The 14,123-nt window shown below is 37.0% G+C and overlaps 1 protein-coding gene across 1 annotated transcript in view; it reads left to right on the top strand.

Annotated features, from left to right (window-relative positions):
- The first annotated feature begins 443 nt into the window (after positions 1–443).
- Positions 444–14,123, top strand: part of hcn4 (hyperpolarization activated cyclic nucleotide-gated potassium channel 4) — an 84,789-nt gene continuing 71,109 nt past the window's right edge. The window contains 2 exon segments of the mRNA XM_058750872.1: positions 444–484; positions 721–1,874. Of these exon segments, the coding sequence (XP_058606855.1) occupies positions 1,189–1,874 (686 nt within the window). The 5' untranslated portion in view covers positions 444–484; positions 721–1,188.

The raw sequence follows: 14,123 nt of genomic DNA on the forward strand, positions 1-14,123 counted from the left end.
TATAAATCGAACGTTATTTTCATCTTGGTTACTGACACCAGTCAGTGGCCTCTATCGCAAAAAAATTTAAAGTAAATAATCTGACAATGTATTTTGCGTCGATAAAGCCACTCTAAATGTTGGTTTTGTGTGTACAATGCGAATATTGTGTGAAAATTGCGTGAGGAGAACCGCGTAAAGGGTTAGTTACGTTATAGTCAAACCATGTATTCAGACGCATTTTCTCACATTATCACAGTTTATTCGCTATAGAAAATGGTAATACAATATGACAAGAACTCAAGAGTTAAATTGTGTCAATACAAATTCATCTTGATAATAACAAACCAAAATTATATTCAGACACCTTCGAAATTTCTCACATTATCACAGTTTATTCACTAGGCTAGTTTAGAAAATGGTAATAAAATACGACAAGAACTCAAGAGTTAAACTGTGTCAATACAAATTCATCTTGATAATGTCAGATAACTTTGATAGAAAGGTAGGCTATGTGACAAAACATGGTCAGGTCAAAGTGTCAAACCAAATTTTACTAGAAGTCCACTGTATGAAGAATTTTTGGGTATAATATGTCACAGTTTACTTTATTTTATGATCCTCACTTAGGCATATACATAAATGAACTATAGTGTCCTGCACCCACTAGTAGCCTAAAAAATAAAAAATAAAATAAAAATTATATGTGATGTCTGAATAATTTTTGGTTTGACTGTATAGGTGTCTGGGACCTGACTGACACTGAGTGGGTGGGCTGAGCTGCCGCTCTCGCTTCTATGGCAACCCGACAGATCAGCATCACCATGAATATTCACGGGATCAGAGCGACTCGGGACGCGGCGGAAGGCGGTGATGTGGGCAACTCGATCGCAGGCGTTTGCTTGTGATTGACAGCCGACGGGGATCCTGAGGGTCCGTGACCTCCGCGCCGCGGATCTGCGATTCCTCAGACTTTATACGTGCTCGCAGAGCAACACAGTCAGTGCCTTGAAGCTGGAGACCACTGGATCAGGCGAATTTGGGCAGCCAGGTAGCCTAATGCGCTGTGGCATGTGCTTGAGCGAAAGACAGGTGGGTTTGACCCTTCAGACTATTCGGGTTCTGGTGCACAGGGATTTGTGGCAATAATTACACCCGAACTGGATTCGTTTGTCATTGAATTGATCGCGCACCCGTTTCAATGTCATAATGGACAGGTTGCATTCGTCCATGCGTAAAAGGCTCTACAGTTTGCCACAGCACATCGGGCAGAAAGCGTTCATCATGGGTGATGCAGAAGACGCCGACAAGGACACCCGGAGGAAGAGCATCCGGATGAAGCCACTGCCGTCGCCGACCTCCGCCGGAGCCCTCGGGGAGACCAGAAGCGGAGAGTCCGTGATCATGGAGACGGACATCGGGAGACCCGTGAAGACCAGCTCCAACGGGGACTGCCGGAGGTTCCGAGGCAGCCTCTCTTCCATCACCAGTCGGCACGTCCACGACTCGGATGTAGCGGAGGAGAGGCGTCTGATCACGGAGGGAGAAGTCACTCCGAGCGAGGAGAGCCCTCCTGGAGCCGCGGGTGGCGACGCGGAGCCCGGCGGCGGCGGTGGCGGGGGAGAGGATGCCGCCGGTGCGAGCCAGCAGCAGCAACCGGGCGTCCCGGATCAGCAGGCTGGCTTTATAAAGCTGGAGGGCATCGAGCAGATCCTCCCTGACGACGAGAGGTACTATCAAGCGGGCTTCATGCACAGGCAATTCGGGGCGATGCTGCAGCCCGGGGTCAACAAGTTTTCCCTGAGGATGTTTGGGAGCGAGAAGGCGGTGGAACGGGAGCAAGAACGGGTCAAATCCGCCGGCTTCTGGATTATTCACCCCTACAGTGATTTCAGGTAACCCGTTCTGTGACCCTCCGAAACACTGCTCTCTTTACACCCGTGCATGGGAAATAATGTAGTTGGACTGACCCAAAACAGCAAAATAGCATATAATGAGGGTTTAATTTAAAATGTATAATTTTTTAGAAACTGCCTGCTATTTTAATAGTTTCAAACCATTGTCGAAGAAGAAGAAAGCAAATGAAAGCCTAAAAAGAGAGAGGCATGATTGATGCACTTTTAATAATGCACTCTTAAAAATAATGTTTTTTTATTGTCATCGATTGATTCCATGAAGAACCTTTAACATTTCCATTGCACAAAAGGTGCTTTATAGTGGAATTTTTTTTTTTTTAATTTTAAAATGTTCTTCACACTAAGAAAAAAAAAGTTATTTTAAGAACATTCATTGGGGAACCAAAAATGCTATGGCATTGCTGCTAATGTTTATAATTACGAGTGCGTCTAAATTTGCTATTTTTAAAGGTGTATCAATAATATTTAATGTTTTTAAATAGTTAGTTACATATATTTAACTCCATAAAATATCAGATTTCAGTTCAAATGCAACAAAAAATTGGCAGCCAAAAAAGTCAAAAACATTTCAGTTTTGTTTATATTTTTCTTCTTCTTCTTCCAAATGTGCCATTTTGCAACATACCAGGCAAAAGCTCTCCCAGCTGACAGTAGAAGTGCATTAGCTGCTTGAATTTTACATGAAATCCAGACACTCTCTCTCTTTATTAATTAAGACGTGTCCTTGGGGATGACATTGACTCTATAGGTTTGATATGTTCGTGTTTGTGCATTTGCCTCAGGCTTCATTTGTGATTATATGAGTGCATGGATCATGCTGTGATCATGAAACCCTTCAAAAAAAGCTAACATTAGTTAATTTCTAATTACCTGCCATCTATTTTGCATTCACAAACTGTCTAACAGGCTAAATGCATGTTCACAAATGCTGTGTGCCGTGAATGTCTGTGATTGGGTTGAATGTACACACTGTTTTCATTCATGAATCGGTAGGGTAACATGTGCGACACAGGGTTAACTGCTAACCCAACCCCCTCCGGAGACACGACTGCTGTTTGCCTTGTTTACCTATTGATCCCGAGATGATGCTTTTATTCTGCTCGACATTATGAGATTGCAGCATTGTTCCTGGAGGATATGAAAGGCAGTGTGGGAATAGACTGATAGATTATGAGGTTGCTGTGTTTGTGTGTGTGTGTGTGTGTGTGTCAATGCTGAGAGAAGAAGTTTGTTTGTTAACTCTTTACCTAAAACTTGACTCTCTCTCTCTTTATATATATAATGCATTATATATATTGTTAATGCATTATATGTGAAAACCAGGCTAAAGTCTAAAAATCTAATTCTGAGATAACGAGCCTCAAAATTTGATTTCACCTATTAATTTCATTATCATTTCAATTTTTAACATGGTCTTATTCAGTCAGTGTTAAAGATATCAATTTTGTATTTTCACAGAATGTTTTGTACTTTATGTAGGACGATTTTATGTAGAAAACAGTAAATCTAAAAAAAAAAAAAATTCACAGGCAGGGTCACAAATATGCCTTGCAATGTTTTGTATTATTTCATGAATAATTGTAACCACATTTATAAAACACCTTTATAAAGAATATTTCATTAAAACAGATGACAAACAAAGAATTTCAGGTGTAACAAGGAGTCTGCAAATATTATTCTGCATTCTAACTTTGGTTACAATTATTTATGAAAAAATATAACGCATTCTATTGCACATTATAAATACCTTTATAATGCATCATGAGGGCTCTTGCTTATTGTTTCATTGTCATCCTTGCTATGTTTTATAATTGAAAGTTGGAGGAGACATTGCAGTTTGGTGATTGAGTGGAGATGAGAGTATGTCTTATTCCATATTTTTCCTGATACCTATAATCTGAGAGCGTTTTAAAGGAATATTTCCCCAAAAATTTAAGTTCTGTCAATATTTACTCTCCATTATGTTGTCACTGTTATTTTTTCAATGCAAAACATTTTTGAAGAACCTCTCCTCAGCTTATTATGGATAATCTTCCTGTCCGCTGCAGCTCATTTGTTCACTTGAGATGCTTATTAGAACCAGCACTGTCAATGACCTCAAACCTGGTTAGTTTGAAAGCACCGAATGAGATTGTGAATGAGATTTCAGAGCTTCGGTGGAGGGGAAGATTATTATGGAAAAGACCTGTGTAAAGATTCATGCTTTATCTTTCACAGAAAAAAAACAGCATATAAATAGTGACAGGTTTTGCATTTTTGCCTGAACTGTTTCTTTAAGCACACTGTATTACAGCTCTTTTATGGGCATGCGGGTATTCTCACATTGTTGCTGTGGCACAGATAATAATATCGTTGCTTCTCTCCCTCTGAACACAATAGATTGAATTTCCAGCGCTGATTACAAGCCTAATCTTCTCCTGCATATACCTCTGTAATTACCACAGCAAGGTCACACACCAGAGCATCGTTACTGGAGATAAAGGCCACACAGCATTCTTAATGCACTTTGAATTAGCAATGTGCATGAAATAAAATAAAATAAAAATACTGATACTGAAAAAATATTTAAAAACTATAACGAGTGCATGAGAAATAAAAAATAACAATAAATAGCAAAGCAATGTTTACTGTTTAATATACATTCTGTAAAATGATTAAAAATTATAAAATGTGCATAAGAAATATAAATAGCTGGAAAATGTATATAATTTATTTGTTTATTACACTCTCAGAAATAAAGGTACAAAAGCTGTCACTGGGGCGGTACCTTTTCAAAAGGTACATGTTTGTACATAAAGGGTCAATTTTGGTACCTTAAAGGTACATATTAGTACTTAAAGTGTACATATTTGAACCTAATAGGTACAAAAGTGTACCTTTTGAAAAGGTACCGCCCCAGTGACAGCTTTTGTACCTTTATTTCTGAGAGTGTATACACACATTGTTAATTCAAAATGCTTTAACATACAATATGAAATATGTATGTAATATGAAAAATAACATTAAAGAGAAAGAAATACTTAATACAGTTCATTTATTTTTGTTTATTTACTGTATTTCATACACATTGAATTCAAAGTGCTTTGCATACTTTAAAATGATTTTTAAAAATCTTAAAAGGTGCTTGAGAGATAAATAACAATAACAAGTAAGAAATGAAAATGTTTAAAAAGAAATTAGAAGAAAAAGTAAGAGTAGTCCGTTTTTAATTTTGAATTCATTTATTTTATCAGTACTTGAATATTAAATCAAATATAATTGTATTTAAGCAATATCACTTTTTTTCATTTTTTACACTGAATATCTTCACTCTTGTAACTCCACATGCTGAACTATTATATAATTGTTATCACTCTTCACCATCTTGGATTTGTTTACTGAATTTTTCGCAGTGTATTCTGAGATTACTTCTGTGATCAGCACATAGTGATGCCTTGCAGTTTGATCGAACCAGCAGTATGTTGTTGTTTACATTTTAGATGGCTTTTGCCACTTTAAAATGCTCTCTAGGTAGGCAGCTAACTACTGTGGGTTTTGCAACAGAGCTTCTCCGGTCCCTCCTCTATGGCATCAGCCCATTCCTTACACAATACACTCGTCCTCACTTCCAAAATCCTCTTCTGTGCAGCGTGTCATCCACCATATATTTATCTTGTCATGCTCTTAAAGTACTTGCAGTATCAGTTCCCAAGTCATTGAGCAGAGACAGATTTGCCCCGGCTTCCTCTCATAACTGGCCTCCGCAGGAAATGACAAATAAAGGAAGTTTTGTGTTTTCATTTGCGTCTGGGTGGCTTATGTTTGCCATTGCATAATGGGCGTGTAATTAGTGTTTTGCCGTATGCTTAAAAATGAACCCGTTTTAGCCGCACTTAAACCCGGCGACTCGATGATTACCGAACCTGCAATTAAAATCCTCCATGTCTCCATCCATCCGTATGCACAGATTTATCCGTATCACTGTAATTTAGTCATTCGATTGATGCCTTCATCTCTTCCGCAGGTCACGCATTACTGATCAGACATTCGCCGGCTCTAATGAGTGAGCTCCACTCAGCACTGACCGCACACCTCATAAGAGACAGTGACCACAGTAATTGAAATGTCATGGAGTGCTGCATCTGAGCTGTGAGCTTTAGCCTTTTGAATTGACCTAGAAGAAGATTTGGTTCAGATCTGAGGTGTGCATTTCACAATAACAACTGGGGGCATCCAAAAATCTGTCAAGAGTGTTTCTGGGTCATGTTTATTTATTTTAATTATGGGGTTAAATAAGAAATGCATTGAAGAACACAACAGTATTGTTTAAAATTAATATGTATTATTATTTTGGCATTACTTTATTGCTGATAAAGTATCTATAGATGTTATGCTGCCAATTTAAAGCTGCAGTCTGTAAGTTTTGCCTCTTTGTCGCCTTGGCAACTAGCTGAAATGCGTTATATAAATATATTTAATTTCATTTAACGTTTATTTTATTTCAAGCAGCAAGAATATTTTTATAATGTTTTAAATGTTAGTTTCAGTTTATAATAACCCTGCTTAAAATGAACACTTGGCAAAGTCCTTTTTGCACATTAATATAATATAACATTTAGTAGCAGTAACACTAATGTTGTGTAATTACCTGCAGTTCCACAAAATAATTATAGATTGAGTGCATGTTGCCTGTTAGTATTTTTCCATGCTCACTAACAGAATTACGCTGTAATGGACACTGTAATGCGTGACTGTGCGTTGCAAGGGCCACGTCTACTGTATAAGACATGTTATTTACTGATATGCTAGTGAGGCTGACAGAAATGAAATGATGTTATGACAGATCAGGCAAAGCCTAAATGCATTTATACTGTGAATTAATGCACAGGAAGTTCTATAAGTGATGGTGATCAGTAGCAGGAAGGAAGAGCTTGTGTGGCTTTATTGCTGGATACTGAGACGATGCTGCTTGTCACTTGACGCTTCAGGCATTATCGTCTCAGATATTGAATAATATGAGTTGTGCAGGACAGGAAGAGACCGATTGGATGTTTTCTGAGAGCAAAAATGGCATTATAATCAAATCTCTAGTCACATTTCCAACTCTAAAGTATTTTCTTATCTTGTATTTATCTTATCTGGCAAACTGAGCTTTTAAATCGGAGAGGAACGCCTTAGTTAAGATAGAATAGATTTTTCTATAGTGCCCTACATTTTATGCATTACAGTATCTATCTTTGTAGTATTTATGTAACATTTAAGTACATTTAGATTTAGACATTTAACATTTAGACTTTGTTAGTTTTAATATCGACATCAGAAGTGCCTTTCATTAATTTCTTTAAGTTTGTTTTTTAAATGTATACAGTATTTTCTCAAATATATATATATATATATATATATATATATATCATCATTCTGTTATCATTTACTCTCCAGCATGTTGTTTCAAACCTGAATGACCAGGGCTGCAAGATTTGGGGGCAATATATACACATTTGAAAAATAACGTGATATTAATAAACCAGCAAAGTTTTATTTTGATGCTCGCTTCTCATTAGCAGTATGGGAAAATGTTTGGTGCATGATCCCAAATGGATGTTAAAGCAACACAAACTTTTATTGGTGGAACACAGAAAAAGATCTTTTGGACACTGAAGTGTTCTTCAAATTATCTTCTTTTGTGTTCCACCGGAGCATAGAAAGTCATACAGGTTTGGAACAACATGAGGGTGAGTAAATGATGACAGAATGATCATTTTTATGTGAACTAACCCATTAACTTTGTATTCTGGGGGTTAAAAGTGCAGTCTTGAGGCCCTTGAGAGGGAATGAGAAAAAGCACTCACATGTTTTTGTGCTGAAGATGCTGTTAATCCATCACAGTCTAACAAGCCAAATCTGTGAGCGCAATGGACATGAGCAATCATTAGGGGTTAATTTGGTCTGATGAGTCTTTCCACTAATTCCACCTCTATTGCTCATCTCTCTTTCTCACACACAAACTTCTCTTTCCATCCTTTTCTTCATCCTGCACAACCAGCCGCACGTCTCCCAAAAGAGACTTACCTTCACCGCAGAAAATAAGAAGGAAGTCATCTCTCGCTGGTTTATTTTCTCTCTCTATCTCTTTCTTCAGATCGAATTCATTAAAGCAGAGTGGAGCAGCTTTAGAATACCGAATGCACATTAGAGTTTGATGTTTTCTCCAGGTTCAGACAGAGGCTCTGTGGTTTCAGAGCAGCAATGCTTTCTGGATAAAATGTTCTTTTGTCACACTTTTGCATGGTTTTCTTCATCCGTTCTTCACAGGGTTGGTTTTATTATAGTAGAGATGTATGTGCACAGGTCTGTGTGATTTTGTACTGTAAGAGTGACTAAACCAAACCAAAGTGATCAGCACACTTACAGATCTCTTGATTAATGATTAATGATTAATGGTATTAATAATCTGACTTTCGCTTTCACTCACACTTTTTGTTCCAGTGTGGTAAATTAGCTTATTATTATTCTTCATGTGATGTGTATGACATTAAATTTACCTTTCCCCCCCGATTTTGTATAACATATAATAACTTATAATATATAATAACATAAAATAGCACCACCACTTAAACAAACTTTCTTTTTTCAATTTTTAAACTTTTGATGCCACTGACCCTCAAATATTCTATTATTGCTAAAATATAAAAACAGGAATATATTTTCATGTACAAATATTTTGTATAATTTTTATATACTGAAACTATGTGTGTCAATAAAAGAAAATATATAAAAAAAAACAATTTAAATTAGAATGAAATTGTAATGTTTTGCTAATTTTAGCTTTCTTATTGCATTTTTATATTATTGAAATATTATTATTTTAACAATAATAATAATTATAATGACTAAATAGCTTTTTAAATTTTTGCAGATTTTATCTTTCTTATTGCATTATATTATTAAAATATTATTTTAACAGCAGCAGCAACAACAATAATAATATTTTTATTATTATTTTATTATTATTATTTAATAATAATTATAATAATAATATAGGTCTTGATAATAATAATAATAATAATAATTGGTCTTGATATCTGATATTCATTATTTTCATCATTTTATCATTTCCAGTGTATAAAATCAAATATAAAATGGGTTGTGAATTTCATTTCATGTTGGCTTTAAGAATATTAAGAGCATCAATGCAGTACAGTTTGTTGATAAAAGCCATCCATAATATTTAGGTTAACTCAAAGAATTGATAAATTGATAAATATATGAATTTCAGTGTGAGGAGACAGATGCTGGTTTAATTCGTTTGTAGGACAGGAGTAATTTGTGTGGGAGCTGAAGGGTTTGCAGTGCTCTTGCACTGGATGATTACGTACAGTACACACACACACACACACACACACATACACACACACACTCGACTCACAGCTCAAATGACAGTGTCTGATCCTCTCCCCAGGTTTTGATTGCATTTGATTGTTGGCTGCGTTTCTCTATTGATTTGTTTGGGTCTTGTAGGTTGGTGCTCGTGTCCCACACCTGATTTATTTGCGAATGAGACGAGACGGACCGGCCCCATATACCTGCTCACGCACACGTATCACAGTCCAACAGGGACATTAGACACTGTATTACATTGCTACAGGGCACAGCTGATTTCTCATTAACATACGACCGCCCACATTTGCATAATAACTATTCAGTATTCAGCAGCCCTAATGAAAGACAGCGACGAATACGTCAGTATGTAGAGGTTAGGCAATCATGAAGATCATTTACTTACAGAAACTGTGTTCAGTTCACAGGTCACTGCTCCTTACACACTCAGTAGAGGATATCTGTAGAAGTTCACTTCACTTGAAACGACTCGTTCATTTGGTTGGCCTGCAACATTATTAAACACAGACTCCATATTTAATATGCATATAGAAGTGTATGCTGATTGCAATGCGGAAGCTGAACACATGTTGTCTTGGAGTAACATCAAAGTGGACCTCAGCTCACCACCTTTTTTTGTGTCTTTATTATGATATCTTTATTATTGTGTGGATGCATCATTATTCTGATTATGCTTGTTTTTCATCCTTTTTCTTCTTGTAATCCTTCTTTTCCTTCTTCATCCTTTCTTCTTCTTCTGCATCTTCATCCTTTTTAATCATCATCCTTTTTCTAGTTTTCTCTTTCTGCTTCTTCGTCCTTCTGCTTCTTATTTTCTCTTCTTCTGCTTCTTTCTCTTTTTCTTCCTTCATCTGCTCTTTCTTCTTCTTTTTCTGCATCAGCTTATTCTACTTCTCCATTCTTCATTTTCATTTGTCCTTCTTTTCTCGTCTGCTTCTGCTTGTTCTTCTTCATCCTGCTTCTTCTCTCTTCTTCTGCTTCCTTTTATTCTTCGCTTCATCTTCATCTTCCCTGTTCTGTGTCTTTTCTTCTTCAGCTTTTCTTAAATTCTTCTTCATCTTTTCTCTTCTTCAATCTTCTTATTCATCACCCTTTTCTTTTCTCTTTCTGCTTTTTATTTTCTCTTCTTCTTCCTTCGTCTGCTTCTTTATCCTTCTTCATCACCCTTTTCTTCTTTTCTTTTCTCTTCTGCTTTTGTTTATTCTTTCACCCCTTTATGCTTCCTTTTATTATTCTGCTTCTTCATTATCTCGTTCTGCTTCCTCTGTTCCTTCTTTTCTCTTCATCTTCTTCTTCTGCTTCTGTTTCTTTTGTTTCTTTCTTCTTCTTCTTATTCTACAATAATGAATGTGAGTGTTACATATGATCCAAACCATCTCGTGATGGAAGGTGCTCTTGTGGGGTTTTTTTTTTCTCATTGTTATATTCCATTTCCACTTTTTAAATAGTTGGCTTATGCGTTAGACAGACATTTGTGGCCATTCAGTGTCTGTGTTTTTGTTAAATAATGCACTGTTCATTTTAAAGGAGTTCATTATTAACAAATGTAATTTAATGAATGTAATGTCTTTAATGTAAAAATGTACAAAAACTAGTGAAAGAGTGACCGACTCCTGGTGCTCTAATTCGGTGAAGGTAAAGTGGGAATTATCGAGTGTCCTGGATGGACTGAAAGTGGGGTAATCAAAAAGGCCACCAATATCAGGAGCACGCAGCACAGCGGATTATTACAACACAATTTATTTAATGGAGGGATAGGGATGCGCTGCTGATGGGACGATAAGAGACAGAGGGGAGGGATGGAGCCGCAGAGTGATTGAAATAATGCCGGCGCGGTGACCTCGGCTCACTTACAGAGAGGTTAGCGAACGGGAAACACGCCAACACTGCTCGCCTGCTAATGCTTTTGTGTTTGAGGACTGTGTCCTTTGAAGTGTGTTTGCGAGTGTTTTCTTCACATTTCACTGATCATGCAAAGACTTTGCGTTAAAGTGACTTTGTGTTATTGAAGTACTCCCAGTGTAATGCAGATAGACAATTATTAGTAAGCTGCTGTTTGTTTAAATGCATTCTCTGTTTGTTTGAGTCCTCTGACATGTCAACATCTGACTCAACCAATGGTGTGAGTTTGAGGTGGGACTAACTGTCTGTTTTGCCAATGACGGACAGGGGGCGGGGCGATGGGAGTGATTATCAAAAACCTGATCGAAAACAAGTTTGTTTTTGAAGTTTGATGCTGTGACTGGTGCTGCAATTAAACACTGCATGCTTTCAGACACAATAAGTGGAGCAAATCTCTGATTATTGAAATTTGCCTTTGAAGTTCATATGACGTGTAGATATTAGCGTAATGAAGATACATTTTATTATTATATTTATAAATATATTTATATATTTATTTTTGTAATGCATATATTTAGTGTGTTATAGTAGTATTATAGTAAAACATTTAGTAATTTGAATATTTATGTTATAGCATTTATTAAGTTTTAGTGATATTATATATTTAGTGTTAGTTAAGTATTTCTATCCAGCTTTTCTGTTTTTCACTTTTCTTCAACTTAAATTAATTAATTATTTCATTTTATTTCATTTTTTAAAATGTATTTAATTTCTAATTTTGATTTGTTCTAAGTTTTTCCGTGTTAAATTTTTATTTTATTTTATTTTAGCCCTATTTCAATTAATTGAAATGATTTTTAATAGTTTTAGCTTTAGTTTTACTTAACAACGTTGGTGTAATGCTTTGTGAGGTTTGCTGTGACTGTAACAGCTGTTAGTCTGCATGCAGCGCTTGTGTTTTTCTTTTCAGTATCAGGTTGAACATGTTATTTTTCATCTTTCTTTTCAAATCTAGTCCTACACAACACCAATTTACAGCCTTGGCAAGAAGAGACACAGTATAGAAGGTGTCAGCACTTCTGAAAAAAGAAAACACCTTCAGGATCAGTTCCTCCTATCTATGACATGCTTCATTTCTTGCAGATAGACTCAATTTGTATTGACCAAGCAGAATTGGCAGTAAACATTTTGTGGTTGTGTGTTCAAATTGAAAGGATTTACTGTCTCCTTGTGGTGAACAACATACTATAAATGATGACAGAATTGTGATTTCCTCTTTTAGATCAAACACATCCTTCAGGTTTCAGGCAACTTTATCCAGTTTTGATGTGTGCAGAGATCTTAAATGGGTTTTATTAAAGCATCCATGTCATTTCCCTCAAAAGCCTAGAGTCTCTGTGAGTTCATTTCATTCTCATGACAAACATTCATATGGAAATCACGTGTCGATCATTTATTTGTCATTTGTGGTGTTTTGGAGACTGTTTGCTTAAAGGCTCAATAGAAAGATGATTGACGGCCGCTCGCAAAGTTCAGACATGAGCAGATAAGACGGCTAAGCGGCGTCTCACTCACTTACTCACAGCCTGAATCAACCACACACTGTACTAAGAATAAAGTGTGTGTGTGTGTAGGTCATGTGGAAGGGTAAGTGCCTCTCTGATCGCTGTGTTGAGCTTGTTGTTGGATCTTCTGTGTATTTCAGACTCAGTTAAGAGCCACGGATGACAAGACAGTAGCAAGATGGGTCTGACACACATATGCAAACACACACACACACACACGTGTCTCAATGCCATTTCTCTTCCCAGTATGTGTGGACTAAAGGACATTTTATTCTGAGGAGATGATGGTTGCTCTCAGAAGAAGAGTTGACCCAAAAATGGAAATTTGCTGGAAATGTGCTCACCCTCAGGTCATCCAAGATGTAGATGAGTTTGTTTCTTCATCAGATTTGGAGAAATATAGCATTCTATCACTTGCTCAGCAATGGATGCTCTGCAGTGAATGGGTGCCGTCAGAATGAGAGTCCAACAGCTGATAAAAACATCACAATAATCCACACCACTCCAGTCCATCAATTAACATCTTGAGAAGCCAAAAGCTGCATGTTTGTAAGAAACAAATCCATCATCAATACATTTTTAACTTGTTTCCAGCTAAAATATGAGCCCTAAATCCATAATAATGCTTCCTCCAGTGAAAACGTCCATCTCCTGTTGTCTCTCACATCAAAATCCACACACACATTTGTTTAGAGCTGTTTTGACTTGTAAACTGTGCTTGATCTGTGCAGATTTCTCTCCTGACAACTTTTTAACTTGAGGAAGCATTATTAGAGGAGTTTAAAAACATCTTAATGATGGATTTGTTTCTTTTGGCTTTTGAAGATGTTAACTGATGGACTGGAGTGGTGTGGATTATTGTGATGTTGTTATCAGCTGTTTGGACTCTCATTCTGACGGCACCCATTCACTGCAGAGCATCCATTGCTGAGACACTGATGCAATGCTACGTTTCTCCAAATCTGGTGAAGAAACAAACTCATCTACAGTCATGTTGGGTTTGCGTGTATTTATGATCCAGCCAATTTTCTATCTCTTTCTCTTTTGCTCAGTTTCTCTCTTTGTTTCCTTTTACACAAGCCCTCAGGTCTCTCTTTCTCCGGATCAGTTTGGCTGTAAGGGATTGAGCAGCTTTCATTCTGCTCTCTCCATTTGCTGATTACATCACCTGCTGCTGAGGGATAATGGTTTGCGTTCGAGCAGGAGGTGACGGCGCGTGTTTGTGTGTGCGTGCAGCATAAAATAGTGCTGGTATTATAGCCTGTACATTGGTCACCTTCTCATTAGGTGATGGTAGACAGCTTACACTTACACTATCCCTCTCACTTTATCACACACACACTGAAATACCCTCTTTACCAGTTCACATTTGTCTCGTTTAGAGATAAACTTTCTCAGATACACTCACTGGTGCTGTGGTTTTCCTCTTCGCTCTGTCTGTCTC

This window comes from Onychostoma macrolepis, chromosome 18 (genome assembly GCF_012432095.1).
Source record: "Onychostoma macrolepis isolate SWU-2019 chromosome 18, ASM1243209v1, whole genome shotgun sequence".
NCBI classification, from domain to species: Eukaryota; Metazoa; Chordata; class Actinopteri; order Cypriniformes; family Cyprinidae; genus Onychostoma; species Onychostoma macrolepis.